Source organism: Paroedura picta, chromosome 13 (assembly GCF_049243985.1).
Source record: "Paroedura picta isolate Pp20150507F chromosome 13, Ppicta_v3.0, whole genome shotgun sequence".
Classification (NCBI taxonomy): Eukaryota; Metazoa; Chordata; class Lepidosauria; order Squamata; family Gekkonidae; genus Paroedura; species Paroedura picta.
The window spans coordinates 16,194,584-16,217,188 of NC_135381.1; the positions used below are offsets into that span (position 1 = coordinate 16,194,584).

At 44.2% G+C, this 22,605-nt stretch overlaps 1 protein-coding gene across 19 annotated transcripts in view; it reads right to left on the minus strand.

Annotated features, from left to right (window-relative positions):
* Positions 1-22,605, minus strand: part of AIFM3 (AIF family member 3) — a 48,511-nt gene that overhangs the window by 7,846 nt on the left and 18,060 nt on the right. For all 19 annotated transcript variants that reach the window (XM_077308774.1, XM_077308772.1, XM_077308771.1 and 16 more), the window contains 16 exons: positions 16,213-16,426; positions 12,887-12,996; positions 11,401-11,510; positions 11,109-11,153; positions 9,429-9,525; positions 8,373-8,485; positions 7,546-7,632; positions 6,039-6,130; positions 5,426-5,556; positions 4,896-5,011; positions 4,576-4,647; positions 3,847-3,910; positions 3,438-3,514; positions 2,704-2,821; positions 1,688-1,786; positions 968-1,043 (listed from right to left, as the gene is read on the minus strand). In XM_077308774.1, coding sequence (XP_077164889.1) covers positions 968-1,043; positions 1,688-1,786; positions 2,704-2,821; positions 3,438-3,514; positions 3,847-3,910; positions 4,576-4,647; positions 4,896-5,011; positions 5,426-5,556; positions 6,039-6,130; positions 7,546-7,632; positions 8,373-8,485; positions 9,429-9,525; positions 11,109-11,153; positions 11,401-11,510; positions 12,887-12,996; positions 16,213-16,426 — 1,621 coding nt within the window. The remainder of the gene's footprint in view (positions 1-967; positions 1,044-1,687; positions 1,787-2,703; positions 2,822-3,437; positions 3,515-3,846; positions 3,911-4,575; positions 4,648-4,895; positions 5,012-5,425; positions 5,557-6,038; positions 6,131-7,545; positions 7,633-8,372; positions 8,486-9,428; positions 9,526-11,108; positions 11,154-11,400; positions 11,511-12,886; positions 12,997-16,212; positions 16,427-22,605) is intronic.

Here is a 22,605-nt window from a genome sequence, read left to right on the forward strand (position 1 = left end):
AAACCACCTGGATTTCTGTGGCAAATTTACGGATTGGGTTTCTAGGCAGCTGGGTCAGCACGGGGAGAGGTCTTTGCAGCAGCAATGAAGCACCTAAACAAAGATTCTTCCCATACTTTTTTGGCCACGTGGTCCCTATGAGCACCACCACAACCAAAATTATGGCTGCGAATGAACTTCAGCTGCAATTCCTCCCCAAAATTGCACTTTGCAAAGCAGGTTTGGGAAAGACTGCAGCGAGGCAGAAGAAACTACGGAAGCAAGGCAAGTAAGGAAGAGGTCTTGTGGATGCTCCTTAAAACAGCTCAGTGATAAAGAAGCTAAGGCTTTGGGTGGAAGGATGCTCCCAGTGCATCTGAGAGGATTCCAGGTTATGCTGCAACTGCAGTGCCAGCCTTTCTACTCTGGCAAGGATGGCCAAACTATGGCTCTCCAGATGCCCCTGGATAACAATTCCCATGAGCCCCTGCTAGCAGCATGCTGGCAAGGGCTTATGGGAATTAGAGTCCATGGCCATCTGGCAAGCCACAATTTGGTCTCCCCTGTGCAATGGATACTCAAAGTACTCTTGAGGCTTCTCAGCACTGCTCCTCCCCTTCAGTGTTCCTCCTTTCGTTGTGCTTCCAGCTTACTGAACCATCCCCTGCTCTTCTGCATCTGTCTCTGGCACTTCTGAATCAAAGATTCCTTGTCAGATCGTGGGTGTGGGTGTGGGTGTGTGTTGAGGGGGGGGAGACTCTTTTTTTCCAATACTGCTTTTCACTTTGCAGCCAAATCCTTTGCTCAATATTTTCAGGAGCAGACTTGCAGGGCCCTGGATAGCTCCTTGCCCTTTCCATTATTGGCAAAACTAGAACACATTATGCAAAATGAATTCTATGGTACGGATTCTCTGTTAAAGTTGACTGAAGAAAGGATGGTGGTTGTAGTGTAGAAGCAACCTTAAGAGAGGATGAAAGGCACTTACTTGGTGTAGAAAGCTACAAATTTAAATTCATCTAAGTCTCCTTGAATAATCACATCATCAAATCCTTCTCCATGGCCTGTAGGGAGAGGGGAGGGGAATGACAAAATGTAAAGAGATCAAGGGAGTGGTAGAGATGCCACAACAACAAAAATGTCATCCCTAGCCCCAACGAAGCTCGTCTGACCTCAACCAAAGCCAGAGCTTTCCCTATCCTGGTCCCACTTGGTTCAACGAGCTCCCAGAGGAAATCAAGACCTTGACAAAGCTACAACATTTCCGTAGGGCCCGCAGAAGGGAGCCCTTTCACCAGACATTTGGGTGAAGTCAACCAAAATGAACAACATCTACTGGGGCCCTGAACCTCCCTCCCATGAAACCAATCGTCCCGAACCGACCAACCATGGAGCTGTTAGAATGTTAAGGTTATTAATTGCTGTTCTCTCTGTTTATTACTGTTATTCTGTTATCCATCTGACATAGTCACTGAGTTTTACTGTGTTGTTCACGTTCCTCTGTGTTTCACATGAACTTCCCTGAATCTCAGGGGAGGACAGTATATACATGTAATAAATCAATAAACAAATTATCCAAACATTCCCTAGTGCTCAAAAATCACTTGTTTTCTGCAGCTGGTCTGCTCCCCTTCTAACAGAAGCATGTTTTCGTATTTTCCTCACTACAATCTTTCAATTAAGCAAGAGTGGCCATTTTTGTCCTCACCTGTGTAGCGGATGCTTTTGCCGAACATTGCTGTCCACAGATATGGGACAGTGCTAATTTCTGTCCCATGGGCCAACATATTTAGAGCTGCTATGCGTCCTGGGAAGTGGGAATAAAACAGAAGCATTGACCTAGAGCAGAAGCCCCTACCAGCATGCTAGCATTGGCTCATGATAACTATAGTCCACTGACATCTGGAGAGCCATGGTTTGGCCACCTCTGGACCAGAGCATAAAAAAACAATTAGAGCAGACCAAATCGATCCAGTTCAGCAGTCTGCATCCAGTCAGGTTGACCTTTGGCAATAAGGGATAGAAATGGAAATATATTGCAAGGATCCTACAATTAAGGGTAGGTCAAAGAGTGTGTGAAACAGCCTCTTGTGGCGCAGAGTGGTAAGGCAGCAGACATGCAGTCTGAAGCTCTGCCCATGAGGCTGGGAGTTCGATCCCAGCAGCCGGCTCAAGGTTGACTCAGCCTTCCATCCTTCCGAGGTTGGTAAATTGAGTACCCAGCTTGCTGGGGGGTAAACGGTAATGACTGGGGAAGGCACTGGCAAACCACCCCGTATTGAGTCTGCCAAGAAAACGCTAGAGGGCGTCACCCCAAGGGTCAGACATGACCCAGTGCTTGCACAGGGGATACCTTTGCCTTTACCTTAAAGAGTGTGTGAACCAAGATGAAGTAACAAGCTAGAATACACTTGCCACCTTACTAGCTAATTAAAACAATCTTCCCCACCTCTGATTTGTATACACATTCAAGAAATAAACACTAGAGCAGGGGTAGTCAAATCTATGGTCCTCCAGATGTCCATGGACTACAATACTCATGAGCCCCTGCCAACATTTGCTGGCAGGGGTTCATGGGAAGTGTAGTCCATGAACATCTGGAGGACCACAAGTTGACTACCCCTGCGTTAGGGCATTTCTCCTGGCCTCTTCATTCCCGGGATGATGGTAAACAGGAGGCTTTGCTATTCAAGGCAGCATTCAAGGGCAAGAACGGACACCCACCCTGCATATGGGCCATCTGCCAGTGAGGGATGTTCACCTTCTTGTTATTTCTCAAGGCCAGTGGAAATGCAACGGCATCACCAGCTGCAAAAATGCCCGGGAAGTTAGTCTGCATCATCTGGAAGGCAAAGAGAAAGGCCCAGTTGAGATGATCCAGTGGTATGTTACCAACACACAAACACATGTAGGAAAGGGAAGATGCTATGAATTTCCTGCCCCACCACTCACATTATATTACACCAGAAAAGCCCAAACATGCTTTCATATTCTACCTCTCTCTTCTCCAAGGAGCATAAAGCAGTGCAAAGGTCTACTATTCGGGCATGGAGCACAGCCAGGCCTGCGTGGCTTCAGCAAGGTTCAACACACATGAACATATGAAACTGCCTTATATTGACTCAGACCCTTGGTCTATCAAAGTCAGTATTGCTTTCTCAGACTGGCAGTGGCTCTCCAAGGTCTCAGGCAGAGGTCTTTCACATGCTGCACTGCTAGACCTTTTAACTGGAGGATTAACTGGAGACCTGCTGCATGCCAAGCAGATGTTCTATCACTGAGACACAGCCCCTCCAGGTGTCTTCAGATCAGAGCCTGGCCATTGTGCTCTTCTTTTCCCGCACTGATCAGACTGGTTCTGGTTTTGTTCCTGCTTCTTCGGTGCCTTCAGTTCCACCCTCCCATCCCATTTGCATTGGTTCTAGCCTTCCCTGCCTGAATGCTTTTGATGTATTTACCTTATTCACAACAATGAAGCCTTTGGAATCCATGTTAATGCCACTCTGCTTCAGGAAGCCTGTTGCAGGAGTTGCACCTGCCCAAAAGAAAAAGGGAAGTTGGTAACGGATTCACAAGTCCTACCCTGTAGCCACCCAGATCCCCAAGTGCCAATTTGAAGGACCAATTCCAGTTCAGAAGTGATCTTGTGTGTACCTCCCAGTGATAAATCACCTCTACCTGGGTTATCCCTGTAATTCTGAAACAATATGATGGCTAACTGCATCATGAATTTTCATGAAAATGCCACTTAGGAATCAACCCAGGTTCACAGGGCCATGCATTCGAGTTTCAGAATCTGTGGCCCCTAGAAGCCATTCAAGGACACATTCAGTGATACAGCTGCATGGTGAACAGACAGACACCTACCAATGCCTATGACACAGACATCAGCACGGAGAATCTTGCCGCTCTTCAGCACAACTTCCTTTAGCTTTAAGATGGAAAAGAAATTAAAGAGCATGCAACTTCCAAGTCTTATCACTTTTGCTTTAACCAGCGTTATGCTTTCCATGATGTGAAGTCACAGCATAGTTTGTATTAAATGGGAAAACTGTTATATACTGTGTATCCTTCCCTTAGGACAGCAAGACTTACAGGCCATAGCAGAAAACCTCCCCCCTCTCATCTCCATAGCTCCTGCTCCTGGGGCCTGCTGGCATCTCTGATCCACCCACTAACCTAGATTAAGGTTGACCAAACTGTGGCTCTCCAGATGTCCATGGAGTACACTTACCATGAGCCCCTGCCAGCACTATGCTGGAGAGACACAGTTTGGCCACCCCTGCTCTAGATGCACACTCTCATGCACAGCATCACTAAATAACAGTCTCAGGTGAGCAAAGGTGGCAGTGCTCACACCAGTGTCTTTTCCCCCCACTCTGTGCAGAACAACTTATGGAAACGAAAACTGTACACTTCCTAGTACTGCTGTTATGTATGAATAGCGACTTGCAAGCTCCATCCCAATTTTCTCATCAGCCTCATTTGGAAATCACACAGTGAATGCATGGTGCTCTGGGGGTTTTAAAGGGACAGGTGCCACCTCTCGGTGCACAACCCCGCTGCTATCCACAGAAATTGTCACCCACGCAGTACCTTCCCATCCTGTTCCCTCAGTTCTGACACTTCAGTCTGCATGTAGAATTTCACCCGGTTGTTTTCAAACATCTGTCCGAGAAAAAGAAAAAAGGAAGAACAGCGTTGAGTTGTCCCAGTGGGAACAAGGCAGGGGTGGCCAAACTGTGGCTTTCCAGAGGTCCATGGACTACAATTCCCATGAGCCCCGCTGGCAGGGGCTCATGGGAATTGTAGTCCATGGACATCTGGAAAGCCACAGTCTGGCCACCCCTGGTCTAAGAGATGGCCAGCCCCCCAGAATGTCTCCCAGACTGACATAATTGCGTAGCTGTAATTACTTTCATGATGGCTCGCCCAACCTTCTCCCCAAAGAACTTCTTGAAAGGGATTTCTTCTAGCTCTACCACCGAGACAGAGTGGGCCTTCTCAGTCAGGTAAGATGCCACCTCCATCCCTGGAAAACAGAACCACAGCAGTACTTGAATTCTCTGCTATGATGAACCATAGCAATGATTTAGAGCCAGGGGGTAGTCAACCTGTGGTCCTCCAGATGTCGGCAGAGGCTCATGGGAATTGTAGTTCATGGACATCTGGAGGGCCACTTTTTGCCTACCCCTGGTGTAAACTCTTGTTTAACTATGGTTGAGTCTTCTTAGACCATTGAAACAAACCAGAACTAAAACTAAGGGAGAGAATAGATCCTTCACAGTTTGGTGTTCTTCCATTGTAATTCGTTCTGCTGGACTTCAGAATGTGCTAAAGAAAAACTAAGAAAAGCAATCCTGGACAGACAACAACAATGGACAGACTGGCAGGACACATCCTGTTTCTGGAATCTGAAATTTTACTGCAGTGCAGAAACGCTCACCTAGGAAAGAGGCCCCCACAACAACTGCATTTTTGCTGGTTGCCAACTTTACCACTCGGTTGGCATCTTCCACTGAACAGATATTGAAAACATTTTCCACTTCTTTGCCTTTACAGCTCAGGGTCTTGGGCCTGAAAAGACATACATTCAGACTAGCACTAGTGTCAAAAGAGAATTTTGCAAAATTTCCATGCGGCAAATGTGTGCGTCAAAATCTGGCAGGGATTGACAACAGTGTTTGAATTGATTCAGGAAACGGGTAAAGCAGATATCCAATTTAACACAATTTATTGCAAGTCATCTATCAGGTACATTGTATCACCTCCCTCGATATGATCAAGGGTTCCAAGCAGCACTATCATCATGGACAGAGTAATGCTGGCGTAGTCAAACTGCGGCTCTCCAGATGTCCATGGACTACAATTCCCAGGAGCCCCTGCCAGCGAATGCTGGCAGGGGCTCATGGGAATTGTAGCCCATGGACATCTGGAGGGCCGCAGTTTGACTACCCCTGGAGTAAGGCACCAGCCCCACGACTGATTAGTTCCCTTCCAACTCCCTTATGTACAAAATAACAGGCCAGGAGGCACAATGCACTCCAATTAATACCTACGTGCTCCCAGTGGCCAGCAGCAGTTTGTTATACTCCATCTTAAATCCATCCTTGAAGACCGCCGTCTTGTTCTTGATGTCTACAGCCACAACCTGCAACCAATTCCACAGATCATTACAGAGGACCTCTAAAAAGACCCAGGTTAGATGAGGTGTGTGGACCCACCACTGCTCCCTATATCTCCTTGTAATTTTGACTTAAAGCAGACATGATATCCCAGTGTTTCCAGGCTGTGACGATGCTACATCTTCTGTGTGCTTTCACGAAAGATTAAGGGAGATGCAAAGAAAGGGCAAAATGAGAATCCAAGGAAAGCACTGTTGTGCATGATATTCACAGGCACTCCTCTGTTGTCCATCTTGCATGGGACACAGTGTTTCAAAAGCCTACCAAACACAGAAGAGTGAGGCAGAAGACTATGCCCACCATGGACAACCTCTTTCATCTTCAGCTGGGCGGGGAGGGAACCTCCAAACTATCCTTTTTGTTTGTTCCTTCTTCAGACACAAGGAGTACAACACAGCTTCTCATCCAGCCTGCTGATGATACGGCATGCTGGAAACTACTGGGAGAAGCCATGACAGAAGGCAGGAACTTTCTAGATTGCAGAGAGAAAGCAGAGGCCCTTCTCAGGTTCCATGAAAGCTCTGTCCCTGCTGCTTTCCCTTGGCCTGGCCATAAATCCTTCCAAGTCACGCTTGAGACTTTGTGGTGAGCCACAGTCAGGTTGGGAGCCAGTCTGTGCATTATCTGGGGTCCCTCAAAAACCTTATCCTCCCTAGGTTTTTGCAGGTTCCTCCATTTCTCTTTCAACCTTCACCACTCTGCTTAGGCCTCTTGCAATGCCATTGTCGTTTCTTTCAAGCTCTGGTCCTACTCAGCTAGAACTTGTTAAGTCCAGCAAATTATACTTTTATAATATTTTAAAATATGCCTGCTTGTTATCCATTGCACACACTGCCTAGAACACCAGAAGCTGGAAAACAGAAACAGAAGGTGTAATATTATTGAGGGGTCCAGGCCCCATAGGTTCAGTGGTGGCTTTGGTACTGGGCCTACTTTAGACATATAGTATTTTTATTTATGACATGTAAATCTTGCCTTTCTCCCACCATGGACAACATATGTTGGATTCCTACAGGATCTTTCATCCTGGAGCTGACCAGACTGATACCTGCCCAGCTTCAAGATCCAGGCTATAGAATGCCCCTTCTATGCTGTGATAAGCAACACCGCACCTGTTTGTGCCATGGAGTGTAGTGGTAAGAATGTCAGATTACAATCTGGAAAAAGCAGGTTCAAATCCCCACTCTGCCATTTGTGGGTAACACAGAACCAGCCACACATTCCCATCCAGGTCTATCTCGAAGGCTTATTCCCCTTCCTGGCAGCCATTTTGTGACCCATCCCTCAAAACTCCCATAGTATCGACAGGCTCAACAAGGTTGAGAATCTACTTGCTGTAACCAGGTCTTGGATCTGACCCTTCCTCCACCTACATATTTACCTGCATTTCTGTCAGGACCTCAATGTCATACATACGGAAGAATTCTTTAGGTCTCAAAGCAATCTGGTCCGGATGGCAATCCATTGACTGAAATGAGAAGCAATTTTTGTCCTCAGCCATTGAAAAGCAGAAGGGTAAAGAAATGTTTAGATTCTTCTAAAACAGGAAAAACAGCCTGGTGGCTGCAGGGTGGTCCCATGGGATGACCAAGGAGCCTGGAGACACCAGGTCACTGGCTTGACCTATAAGGGCATCACCTCTCCCTGCCTCCAATGGGAAGTTATTTAATCTCATGTAATTGTATTGTTCTTTGAGCAGGTACTTTTGGGGATACATCCCACCTGTGACAATCTTGTATTTCTCCTGCAGTTGAATTGCAGTTGAATAAAAATCATAAAAGGTTTTCCAGCCTAGTGGTCATTCTATTTGGGCATTGCACACTAGGCAAGGAACCCTAAAAGGCCCAGACAAGGCCATCTCTAATTTACCTTTTCAGTGTTAAATTGTAAAGCCATTGGCTGTCTTGACAAAAAGGCGACATATAAATGCATTAAACAAGCAAACATATAACCATTCCAGTACAGTGTAATTGTTGAGAGGTACAAGCTAAGGGAATCAACAGAAGTAGGGCATGGGTTTTTGTTTTTTTAAGGGGGACCCCCCCTTTCCAGCTCAATGAAAGGCAGATTTCATTGAAAAACATGACAACTATTCCTCTTTAAAGAGCACCATGAAGGACTGCTCCACTCAGCTTTACAATCCGTGTCAAAACATGCCATGCCTTTCCCTCAGCTCTGGGAACAGAGAACATGCCAGACAATACAAACCTTACTTAATTTGGGCCTGTCATAGGGCAAGTGTCTGTCCATTGTGCACATTACAATCCTGTCTGAGAAACCTTCTTGCCGTAACGTTTCAGCGCATACCAATCCAGCAGGACCTATGAAAAAACAAGGCCTATAAGCTTTGAGTTGCCTTTCACTGTTTCTGTACAAACTGTCAAGCACTTCCCCAACAGAATTAACATTTTTCCAGGTTGGTACAAATCCCCTCCTAGGTAAATGTGGGACATGGTAACTGAATGTTTTTTGTTATTCAATGTACAGAGATGAAGCTGGTTCTTCTGTTACTCTTATAAACATCAGCTGAAGAGGAAGATTCTCTTCACAACAGGAAGTTTACTATATTTCTATTAGATTAAACAGATAACACATTTACATGAAAGAAAGACAACCCTAGACATAAGACTACCACTCTAAAAAAGGGTTATACACAAAACCCTTTTTGGAAGAGAGTGAGAGAGAGAATATTTCAGCATCTGTTGTTTAGGGTTTCTGAATGGCCCAGGCTACCCAGACCTTGTCAGATCTCAGAAGCCAAGTAGGGCCTGTTCTGAATACACGTTAGATCAGGGGTAGTCAAACTGCGGCCCTCCAGATGTCCATGGACTACAATTCCCAGGAGCCCCCTGCCAGCGAATGCTGGCAGGGGGCCCCTGGGAATTGTAGTCCATGGACATCTGGAGGGCCGCAGTTTGACTACCCCTGCGTTAGATAATGCATTTTAGAAGTAGATTTTCTTGTTCTGCACAGGTAAGGAAGTAAGTTTTCCACAGCCCTGTGACCAGATGAGACATTTGGCAGTTCTGCACAGGAAGATCCAACTGTAAAATCACATAGGAAGTACATTATCAGAATAAGCCTAGATTTGGTTAAGTGACAAACTATCTCTCTCAGTTTCTTGCCTTGAAAACCCTACAGGATTGCTATCGTTCAGTAGTTTCTACCACCACACTGATGTCTCTTTGATATATCCTCAGTAAGGCCACACCCACCCGGCCTGGAGCTACCATCATCTTGTCAGCACTTGCTGATTCATCATACCTGCCCCGATGATGAGTACATTGGTGCTGCTGATGTTGTAGTTGCTCAGGGAGATGCACTTGGCCATCACTTTGGTCCGTCTTTGCATCTGAAGAGCCTAGAAGCCATTCAGGAGATCATATCAACCTTCTTTCCACATCAGAATAGTTCTGACACCTCACAAGGCCAAGATGTTTTGGTGCTTAAGGTTAAAAGATTAAATAATGCACTTTTCCCACCAAAGAGCAAAGTACTGCATTATGTCAAATCTGACATGATTTTTTTTTCTCACAACACTCAATACACATTTTTGTCTACCAGCCCAAACGTAGGGGGTGAAATCCTTTCTGCACCTTTCTAGCATGAACAGTTTGAATTGTGGAGGAAAGGAAGCTGTAGAGCACATGCCTATTGGCATCTATAACATCACCAATTTACTTCCTTCCAATCCTTGGGACATTTTGGCAACCCTTTATAAGCCACCTTTTGGGAATATCATCATAGTCGTACTGTGATTTTTTTTTCTTAAAGCACTACACAAAAAGAGCAGCAACACACAACAGAAGTAAAAATATCTGGCATTCAATATTTAAAAAAACAAATTTAAAAAGGCAGAAAAATAATTGTGATCACCATAAATCTTGTCCAAACACGAGAGAAAAAAGGGTGGCTTACATATGATTTCTGAATTCAGAAGGGATGCAGCTCAGCAGATGTAATCTTGTGACTGACAAGCTAGCCTCACTGATAATGTCCAATTTTCCCTCTTTCTTGACAGCTAGGACTGCAACACTTACATAAACTCCCTTAGATGTCAGGTTCAAGTGGACAGCCATGTTGTTCTGAAGCAGTAGAACAAATGTAGAGCAGCAGAAAAAATTTAGAGTCCAGTGGCATCTTTAAGACCTATAAAGTTTTATCCAGGGTATGGTTAACAGATTCCAAAGATAGATAGGGGAAAAAACAGCAATTTGGATTTGTTTGTATTCACTTGAGACTGAATTGCACGGGAAACATTTGGCATACAGATTTATTTGGTGTAGTGGTTAGGAGTGCGGACTTCTAATCTGACATGCCAGGTTCGATTCTGCGCTCCCCCACATGCAGCCAGCTGGGTGACCTTGGGCTCGTCACGGCACTGATAAAACTGTTCTGACCGAGCAGTGATATCAGGGCTCTCTCAGCCTCACCCACCCCACAGGGTGTCTGTTGTGGGGAGAGGAATGGGAAGACGATTATCAGCCGCTTTGAGCCTCCTTCGGGTAGGGAAAAGTGGCACATAAGAACCAACTCTTCTTCTTCTTCTATTGTATACCAAATGTTTCCCATGCAATTCAATCACAAATACAAACAAATCTGAATTGCTGTTTTTTCCTATTTATCTCTGGAATCTGTCAATCATTTTCATTATGCTGTATGTTAATTTACTCTCACATACTACCTATGGATTTGAACTGATTACTTCTGGCCCATGACATAGTATCTGAGGACATGTGCATGCACACGAAAGCTCATACTTTGAATAAAGCTCAGTTGGTCTTAAAAGTGCCCCTTGATTCTAAATTTGTTCGGCTGTTCTAAATTTGTTCCTTAGAAGTCAGTCCTCTTGAAATTGGTGGGATTTTCTTTTCAGTTCATATTTTTTAGAATCGTGCTCCAGAATTCCTGCCACCAGCCCTAGGATTTGAATTAGGCTCTTACCTGTTTACTTGCTCGAATGTATACCTTCTCTTTCTCAATTTTCACCTACAATTAGAAATTGATTTTTAAAAACATATTTAGCGATTGAATTTGTTTCTCTGTTCTTAAAATGAGCATTTACTAAAGAGAAGCATCCAAATAATCGGGGACCCAAAAGCAAAGCCTCATCCAGGAGCGGCCCGCTCAAAAAATGAACCCGAAGAGACCCACTGTTTGCACAACCAGGAAAGTATCCTGTTGGGATTCTGTCAAGACATACTTTGCTAATGATAGTTAAACCTGGAGATTTTACCTGAAACTTTGGCAAACTGTCCAGGCCAGGAAAGTCTTCTATATCCCCCGTGCCAATGTTAAAACAAGCCCCATGCCAGGGGCAACGAACTCGTCCTTTGGACAAAACCCCTGCATAGAAGGTTTGGAAAGCAAGGTTATTCCTTTATACTGCCTCCATCACCTGGTAATTTGAAATCATCAAGCTTTAAGCCTCACTACTCCTTAAAAAAAAATGATGACTGAAAACATCGAGCAGAAGTGAAAATCATCATTAAGGCTTCAATCCAGTTAAAGCAACTTCTAGTTAATTCATTGTCCAGCTTTTAATTGATGCGTCAATTAATTTTTCATGCCCAAGCACATTTAGAGTTGCTTGTTCCAGCCAGCCCTAATAATTGTTAAGCGCTTTTATCTTACGGGTGGGTTACCATTTTAGGAAGTGCCGTTAATTATCACAAAAAGCTCAGCACATGCTGAGCTAGACAAACTGGAAGTTTACTCTTTCAAAAAGTTACGGAATCTGTCTCTCCATGGAACAGAATGTGGATTGTCAGTCTGTGCAAATCAAGCAAAAATATGTGTTCATAATTTTGCATAATTTATTTCTAAGCAAGGAATTAGAACACTGGACAAGGTACTACAATCCTTCCCCTAACACTAGAAATTCCAGCCGATGTGGCCCACATATGTCCATGTATCTTTTGGCAAGGGACTGGAAATTTGTTTGTTTGAAAAGGTGAAAGCTGAGATTTATAATTTCTTCAACTATCCTATCTATCTACTCTCATCTTTTTCTTCCTTTTCTCCTTCAGATCTTTTAAAAAGTTTCTCCTTGTTAGGCCTCTTTAATTTCCTCTCTTGGATCGTTCCCTGATTACTTTTTTCTCCTGCTTTCCCCATTTGGATCAAGAGGATAGCCCAGGCAGAGAATGGTCTTTAGCCTTCCCCAGAGCCTTGCCTACTACCCTTTGATGCCGCCCATCTGTTCCACTATATATTTCTGTTAAGGCCTTGGGGGAGGAGCGTGTCTCATGGCTTAAGTGCCACTCAGCGCTTAACACCCACTCAGGGAGACTGTCCCGCCCCTGACTGCCTCCTCCTCCAACCAGGTTGCCTGTCTGCCCAGCAGCCAGCCAACCACCTTCTCTCCCCCATCCCTGACCACCCCCTCCTCCTTCCCCTCCAAGGCTCGGAGGCTGCAGATCCCTGCCAGTGAGTTCCCTAACAGCTGCCTGCAGCCTTTCCAGGTCCTGGGGGGAGGGGATGGCTGTCCACAGAGTTCTTCCACTCGAACCCCCCCCAATCTAGCACCCATTGTATTCCTGAATGCAACGGGCTTGGTCCCTAGTGATCTCATAAGAGTCTAGAGCAGTCATGGCATCCCTGAACAGTTGACAATACTACAATTTCCTAAGACTACAACTCCTCAGTATAATTCTTTCAGATTTGTAAAACATTAAGGGAATTATTGAACTGGAAGCATTTTCTGAAGAGAACAAACTGACCTTTCACCAATGGGGCACCGTAGTGAGGACATTTGTGGCCCAATGCATAAAATTCCCCATTTTCTTTGACCAGCAAGGCCTTCCCACAGCCCAAATCTACCTCTCGCATCCTAGAGGGACAGAGACAAAATTTAAAGAACAGCTGTAATATTTTCTGAAGGACAGATTAAATTCTAATGTTATTAGCTCTTTTAGCCCCACCTACCTCATTGGATGTCTATTGTGGGGATAGGAAGGGAAGTCTAGCAGAGCCCACAATGCCTTCTGGGCTATGGAATTCAAACAGTGGCTGCTGTGGCCCCATAGAATGCTATGAGTTGCAAAAATAATTATCTCCCTCACAATCCATGCACCTATAGTAAAATGGAGGAGTGTCTTGCCTGCATAATGCTATTCAATGCCAATATCAGTGGCAAGGACATGAGCTAAATACTCTGTTGATACACCCTGATGCCTCTCAGCTCTTATACCTAATGCCCCCACTAACATCAGGGTCACACAGCCTTAGCCAGCAGGTTCATAAGTGTCTCCAGTCAACAAACAGGGAGTTTTAATGCTGCCAAGGAGATGATAAAGTTTTAGAAAGTGAAGTGAAGGTTGTACAGACAGCAGTAGGAAACAAGTCATCAGGGATGGGATATCTATAGAGCTATTTCAAGCCACAAAAACTGAGTCCATCAACATTTTAACAAGACTGTGGTAACAATATGGAAAACAAAACAACGGCTCACAGAATGGAAACACTAAATTACCATTCCAGTTCCCAAAAAAAGAAGATGTCAAAGACTGCAGCAACTATCAGACTATCACATTGATTTCTCATGCAAGTAAAGTGATACTCAAACTTATAACTAAGACTGTTAACATTTATGGAATAATAAATGCCAGATGTTCAAGCTGGATTCAGAAAAGGAAAAAGCACTTGAGATCATATTGAAAATGTACATTAGTACTGGAGGATACAAGAGAATTTTAGGAGAAAATCAGCTTGTGTTTCATAGAATACAGCAAAGCTTTTGCCTGCATGGATCATGAAAAGCTGTGCTTGGCTTTGGTGTGCCACAACAGCTGATTGTGTCAGTTCCATTGTTCATGATTTAATTTAAAAATTAAGTTTCCTTTGTGTGCTCAGTATATGTTGTTAAGTTTCTTTCCTATTAATTTGCCTAAATATGTGAAATAATTTTTCTTCCACACAGCTGCAGTGGATAGTGGTGCAGAGATGGAAATAACAAAAAGGGTCTGAAGTGGATACACGGTTGGACACAATTAGAGAACTTGCCCCAGTGGCAAAACTTACAAACTGGTTGAACAGAAGACCCCCGGAATAATTTTATGATCACTGGAATTGCCTCTTAGAATTCTTAAATAACTAATCTGCATCTTATATATGATATACCAGATTCGTGTTTTTATTTTAATGTCTTTCCTCTTTAAACAATGGAAGTGTATATCTTCAAGAAGTTAAGAAAAAATCAGGGCAGGAGACTTATTGTGTAGATCTCTTACTTTATATTTTATATCAATAAAAATTTTTAAAAAAAGAAGCAGCAGCAGCAGCTACAGTCCTCAGTTTGCAAGCCTTACGAATAGCTGCTAATAACAGGGCATTTTGGAAAGTGATAATGGATAGGCTCACCATAAGTCAGAAGTGACTTGGCAACATTTTACACGCACACAGCAACACAAGACGGATATGCGAACATAGTTCAAATCCCATCACCGCTCAGAGACCAATGAGATTTTTGTGATGTAAGCTTATAAATTTGGTTCAAGATCCTTCTTGATCTCCAAGGTGCTTAGGGGCCTCTAAGGTTCTACTAGATTTGTATCTAGGCATTCTACTTCAGATCACCACAGCTAACCTCTGACACTGTGGATACAATTTGTTATCTCACCTGAGCTATGATTTCTCTGGATGGCCAGAGGCAGGCCCTGCTTTCTCAGCCTCAGCTGATTAATTGGCAAATGTGGGAATAATCCTTACAGAGCTCTTATAGCCGCTGAATCAAGTTTGGGTGTTCTTTAGCTCAGGTGCTCAAAGCTGAGTACCAGAGGAAGAATCTGATGATGCATCACTGTTGACCAGACAGGGCCAGAAAACCAAGCTCTCTGCATGCATATCTAGCCTGGCTGATCCAGGTGCTGATGATGTACACTCCAGTGCGTTTGGAGATCAGGTATAGCACACTCAGTCCCATGAACACACTAGGACTGGTCCCAGCCCCAGACCATAATAGTTCTTGCTTCACATCCGGGAGATCTTAGCATAAAAGATGTTTTCACTCACTCTCAGGTGAGAGTGAATGCCAAGAGTTCCAGCAATGAGAATAGCTATGCCACCTATTGAAGGAAGGGCAGGGGCAAACACAAGGGATTCCAACACTGCAAACCTTTCAGAGGGACTGATCCCCTATGTATTTCGTTTACTGCTAAAGGAACAAGCCTCACTGCATTCCAAGACCAAGCTGATTTCTGGCCAAACCTGCTCTTCTTGTTAAAGGATGGGCATGCACATGCACTGAAAATAAGATGCTTACTGCAGCGGTAAAGAGGTACATGACACAAAAGGCTCTAGTCCTTACAAGTTTATACCAGAATAATATTCTTTATTCTTTAAGGTGCCATGGGACTCTGGTTTATTTTTGCTGCAGTAGACTAATACAGCAACTGAGCTGGAACTATTCGGCTTTGCTCCCGCCTTCATAGTGTCACTGAATGTCCTCTCTTGCACATGAGGAAACAACCCCCCATCCCTTCCTCTGAGGGCTACAATTGAAGTGGCTGAAATCTTACAGGGGTATGCAATGTGCACAAAGAAACGCTGCACAATAAGGGCTTCTTGATTTAAAGAAGAACTTGTTTCACATGCACTGGCTGATCTATGACTGGGATGAAATTAAGTACAATGTTTCACACACACACAAAGCAAGCCATATTGATAGGCACTTTGCTAGTTACTAATGACCTTAATGCTGCTGGTGAGCAAGATTGATTCATGCCTTAAGATTCCCCATTAGTATGCATGGGTGTGAGCCTTCACAGAATCAGCCTCCCCGTCAGATTGCTATCCAGCCTCTGTTTTAAAATTTCCCAAGGATGGAGAACCCACCACCTCCCAAGGAAGCCCGTTCCACCGAGATACCGCTCTAACTATCAGGAACACACACAGTGACCCTTTGACTCTTTAATCCTAAATGTAAAGGTGTGTTGACTATCTCTGTTCATTTTGCTAATCTGCTTTATGCCAATAAAGGTCTTGTGTGTGTGTGTGTGTGTGTGTGTGTGTGTGTGTGTGTGTAATGTAAAGGTGGCTCTACACTTACTGCCCATTGTCCAGGTCCTTGACATGGCAAACCGAGGCTTCAACAACATCCTTCAGGTTCCGGTATGGGTTCAGGGCAACAGGGTGCTCCTCCAGTTGGTAATGCCGTGAAGTCCCATTGGCCTTGTAGATGATAGGGCTGGCTTTCCCATTGGGGGACATCTCCTCTTTGGCTCTCTCTTTCTCTGGCAGCACAACTTCAATTTTCACTTCAACTATGTGAGCAAACGGAAACCTTCATTATACCCAACAGATGAACTTACCATGCAAAATGAGCCCCAGTCAAAATCACCTGTTGGACAGATAACATTTGCCGTCGTTTGGAAAACTTACAAATCTGGGCAACTAGATAAATAGGGATTCTTTAGGACAGGGATACACATGGTTATAAACATGTTACAACTCAGAAAACAAAGCCTCGCATATGAAATCAGTCCTGGCCCCTACCTGGTGGAATGAGCTCCCGGGTGATCTGCGGGCCCTGCGGGATTTGTCAGCTTTCCGCAGGGCCTGTAAAACGGAGCTCTTCCACCAGGTCTATGGTTGAGGCTGGGGTCAGCAAATCAGGGACATCGCTCCCCCCCCCCCTAGGAGTTGGAGTGTACGCTACTCCCCTATCCTTTCCTCTTCACCTCTTAATAATTGGGGGAGGGATGGGATTTTTAGCCGCCATGTTAGTAGATTGATGTTTTAATGGGAATTTTAATGGGATTAGTTGTTGTGACCCGCCTCGAGCCTATCGGGAGAGGCGGGAAATAAATCTAATAATAATAATAATAATAATAATAATAATAATAATAATAATAATAATTTCCATAGAATCTTAATAAACAGCATTCATTTCAAAACTGCTTTACGGAATCCCTTGTTTCACATACACGATTCTAGCTGCAAAGAAAAATACGATCCCTTACAGATAGCAAAGCTTCTCGAAATAGGGTGAGGCTTCTGGTAGTAAAGGATACATCTCTCTTGTTTTCCATACCTACCATTTCCTCTTGACACCCTCCGATTCCTGTTTTTCCAACTCTACCCATGAATACACCATCTAGCCTCTTTCCAGCCCTATCTGCTGAATCTGGAACGAGGACAAACTTTCCAAACTCTAAAAGTCACGGGCACTTGGGAGCTCTCAACAGCAGAATTTAGGCTATGGATGATGAGATTGGAGATGAATTGAGTCATGATAACTGGAAATATTTGCAAGATATGCTTGTTGTTCTTCTGTACATTTTACTCCATACATAAATATGAGGAATGGACTTTGTTTTCAGAGGAGGGGTGCGGAGGGACAGTTGCAAGGTCTCCAGTGTATCTGGGTATGCTGCAGGCCAAGAGGCCCAGCGCCACACTCTGCACTGTTAGAGACAGCCGGGGTCCCCAGCACTTGGCAGGAAGTCTACCTTTGCTTTCAGTGTAATGCCTCTGCAAGTGCAACGCTTTAGACATGACCCTAGATGTAAATGACACCTGCTCCCTGATTAACTAATAATATCCTGCCTTTAACTGTGATTCAAAGCAGTTTATAAAACATACAGAATAACAGAGCATCCCCAAATAACCCCCCTCTAAGGTACCTGTAGTCTATATTCCCCCTCCCCATCAAAATCCCTGACCCAATTCTGCAGAGGCTGCAGAATAGAGCTCTTCCACCAGCATTTGGTTGAAGCCAGGCTGCCAGTAACATCAAAGATCCCCCCCACACACACACACACACAACACTCTCCCTTGTAACATCCACACTCTTGATAAACCAATGTGGGAGAGGCCGAGAGTAAGGATGCAGGCGCAAGTCTACTGTTTGACTCTACTGTTCCATTATATGGTGTTTTGATTTGTTTTACCCTATGTTATTTTAATATGGTGTACACTGCTCCGAGACAGCTCAGCCGAGGTCGGTCCTACAAGTCGAATGATAAATAAATAAAAACAAATAAATACAATTAATTGGACTCACAGACACCCCCCCCCCCCTCATGCCATCCAAGAGACCCTTCAACAGCTACAATGAAAAAGGCATGGATATTAGGTGACCATAAGCAAGCTACCTTCAGCAGGGGTACAACCAGCACAGGTGGCAGCTTATGGACCACAACTGGTACTGCTTTGTGGAAGATACTAGGAAAAGATGAGGGGGCAGACGCACACAGCTGTCTGGGTGAGGGCTAAACCTCTTCCCTGCTCCTCATACCTCCAGCCACAAAATCAAATATCCTGCACAGCCTCCTACCCAACGTCATTGTTTTGTGATCAGATCGCAGGTGTGTCAAAGCTTTAGGCACTGATATATTCATACCGGTTCCTCCTTTTGCCATGTCTATTCAGTGCTGCAGATAATTAGGAACTACAAGTGAAACATTAGGAGGCAGGGACTATGACAGAGCATATTTCAAGAGTTCAGAGGACTTCAGATATATATCCTCAGTAATCTTAAGTGATAACAGTGCTGCAAGGTCGGGGTTATTATCCTCTATGTCACAAAGGGTGAAGGGTGGCTTTCCTTGGGGGTCAATTTTCAACTTCATGGCAAGATTTGAACTAGGGACTTCCCTGCTCATGCGCTCCCAGCTGCTGCACAGCAACAGCCCTCCAAAGCAGGGGTAGTCAACCTGTGATCCTCCAGATGTCCATGGACTACAATTCCCACGAGCCCCTGCCAGCAAATGCTGGCAGGGGCTCATGGGAACTGTAGTCCATGTACATCTGGAGGAACACAGGTTGACTACCCCTGCTCCAAAGAACAAGAGGGAATTATTGCAGCAAAACACAGTTCTGCAGGCTGGAAACTAGATATTCTCAGCCACCCATGGTCTAGAGATGACCAATTCAAGGTCAAAAGCAAGGGGAGAGAGAGAGATCACAGGTGTAATTCACTGTTCGATGCACATAATCCTACAAATTACCCTTTCCTCTGCATAACTGTTATCCTGCTGATCCTTGGTGGCATACCGTGAACATAGAACATTTTAAACAAAAGTAATTCTTGTCCAGTTTACTGACGATATCTTGCCCAGTCAGCTAGGAGGCAATTCTTGTTCATCCAGTCCTGTGGAACCCTAAAGAGACTGACAGTGAGACCCAGAAAAGGCCAGCTACGTTCCCTTGTTGAAGGTTTAAACGTCTCTTTAATAGCAGTTCAGTGGCATGGACAGAAATGCTCCCGGCTCAGTAGAAGCAGATGCCTCACTGAATGTACTTGCTGGCTAAGATGTTGAGAACGTTGCTGGCACCAAGTGCAGGGAGGTCATTAACCAATCCAGAGAAGAGGCCAGGAGGAGGAGATAAGAAAGATATGACTTCTCCTACCATTCAGTGGTTTGAAGTGGGGGAAGGTTCACGCCAGGGAAATGCTGAATAAACATTAGAAGTGACAAGTACTTTAGGCACCTGTCAGTTTTTTTCTTTTTTCTCAGTTTAGATTGCATTTCCTCCTTTATCTAGCCTTAAACCTCACTGACTTCCCTTTGAAAATAGGGTTTTAGCCCCAGGCCATTCAAGTGAATCATCACTGGCCCTACCCCTAGTATCCTTTGCTGACAAGACAGTTTAATTTAGAAGGCCACAGCCTGGATGCAAAGTGGTGGTCAATAAGTGTTGCTAATAAATCAAAGGGCTCCACTTAATTTATTAAGTAGATGTGCAGGAGGTGTTTCAGTAACAGACTTCTGCTATTAAGATGTTAATTGGTATTATTAGCTGCTCTGTTTTAAATGCAACATATGGTTTCTTTCTTTGCTCTTTTTCTTCAACATAATCCACTGCATTATTTCAGAAAGTCAAAGCAAACAAACACAACCTATTAAATGTATCTCCAGTAATTACCCCCTTTCTATCCCTTAGCAACAGATGTACTATTTTCAGTCAGCTTGGAATTAAAGTGTGTATCAACAAATACGGCACTGCTAATTAACTATCACCACCATTTCCTCAAAATGACAATCAAGCTCATATGTGGGAAGGATCAATCTCACAGTTATTAAATGTTTAGCTAAATTAGAGAGTATGAAAAGAACACTGACTCCTCTCTAGAAGACCTCTGTGTTAGTCAGATAGCTGGCTGTAGCACACAAATCACTGAGTAGGGTAACACTAGATTCAAATCACTAGTGTTGATCTGAAGTAGCTCAATAAAATCAGAGCACCTTTAAGACCAACAAAGATTTATTCAAGGCGTGAGCTTTCGAGTGCAAGATAACACTGTTCTTGACGAAACAACAAGGGATGTTGCCTTCCCACAAAAGGCAAACGAAAATACAGCAGTGATTCATTTCAAGATAGTAGGTAAAACTAACTATACATCACATAATTTATTTAACTAAGCAACTGAAACTTCCAAGTCAACTCTTCCTGTCAAAGGCTGAGAGACGTCAGTGATTTGCCCTCCCACTCACACACACACAAGCTGGGTCTGGATAGTGAACCCTGCATGAAGGGCCCCTCAGTAATGACCCCCGGGGGCTGTTTCAGGTTGCTGAAATGGAAGGTTGAAGCCCCTCCTCCCCTTAGGCCATGGTCCCAACCCAAATCTGGTCCACAAGGAGCTCAGCATCTTAGTTTCCACCCACTACTGTCTGTAAGTATGAGAGATGGCTTGAGGAAGCCATACCCAATTCACAGGAAGAGTCACATCCAGGCTGGCCCTAAAAACTGAATTTAGAAGGTGGATAGAAACAGCACTCTTTTGCACTTAAAAAAAAAAGTGGGAAATTGGTGTGACTTTCTGGGCATGGGGGGGGGAGAACAATGCTGTCTTAAAAAGTAGCACGGTGTTTGTGGCACATCAGCTCCCCATCCCCATGTGAGTCAACTTACATATATTTGTAAATAATCAGATACTGTAAAAATACTAATTTTTAGACTTAAGGAAACTGGCCCTTGAAATTTCTGCCCATGTACTAAGTGACAACCCAAAACTGGACCAGAATGTCAGAGTCCATTATTTGGAAGCCACAAGTCCCAAATTCAATCGCCAGCTAAAAGAAACTCAACTTGAGAAAGGCCTTTCTCTGCTTGATACCCAGGAGAGCAGCTGCCCCACCAAGGAGGCAAGTAAAACTCATATCTGCATTATAAAGTGCAAGAAGATTATACAGTATCTAAGTCTCATTTCCTACATGGCAACTGACTGATACAGAAACCCAGTGTAAGCACATTTAAACCGGCATTTCTGGTTTTTCCCACCAATACAAAAACTGAGAAGTCCTTTAAATGGCACATGTGAATTTTTGGCCTGACAAGATAGCCACTTAGTATTGTTGGCAGTGTTTAAATATCCGAAGGAGCAGAGTACCAGGCTGCTTAAAAAATAAAATGGTATTTATTAAGAAAAGAAAAAAAGTATGTATAGAAAGAGAAGAGAGTACCCCAACTATCCATTGTCATTCTGGCTGTTCAACTGCTGTTCTGGAGGCAAGCAGAGAGGAAGTGCGCTCAAAGAAGCAAGAAGTTTCCTAGAGCCATTCCATATGGTGGCAGCTACCATCTGCTAAAATTTGTCGCCGAAGGGGACACAGACACTGCGGAAAGATTCCACAGCAGGCAGACGGGGTGGGGGGCTGCAAGAAGGTTGGATTACGTGATAATGCAATACCATCTTCCTGCAAAAAAAAGATAAAAGTCCCATTTGGCCCCGCGGTGCCACAAAATGCTGCAGAGCTGACTGGTCCTATGGAGGCCTGGAGGGGGCTGACCCAGTAGAGATTAGTCCCACTTCCATATGGGTGCCCTCTTGGCCTTTTTCACCTGTGCGGAATTGGCCCTATTGAGGCACACTAGAGGAGGATACGCCTCTTGCAAGATACTTTTTATATTCCGCTCAATTATGCACACTGCAGTTCTTGCATATTACAACAAGTATGAGGCAGCATTCACAAGCTATCTGCTGGCAATAGCCAACCCATAATCCATTGGATGCACGGTGCATTATTTGCACACAATGTTCATTCATTAGGCAGAGCAGGGCACAGAGCCATTTCAACATTCCTTAATGAGAACTATAACTTTGAACAGCTACCTTTGTGATCCATATTTGCATCTGTATTTTAAAGAACTTACGAAACGCTGAGTGCAAAGCTCTTTTTCCAAGTAATGTTTGGTTGACTTGTATTATTAGGAGGTATTGAAAGTGTTTAACTGGTAGGTTAATTAACCAAGGCTTTGATTGGGCCAATTTTAAGCAGTTTGGGTCAGTTTTAATTGCCAGGGTTGCATCTTAAAGACATTGTTGTTGTTGTTATGTGCGAAGTCGTGTCCGACCCATCGCGACCCCATGGACAATGATCCTCCAGGCCTTCCTGTCCTCTACCATTCCCCGGAGTCCATTTAAGTTTGCACTTAAAGACATACTGTTTATTTTTTGTATCTGTTTTGATACCAGCATGTAACAGGGAAGGAA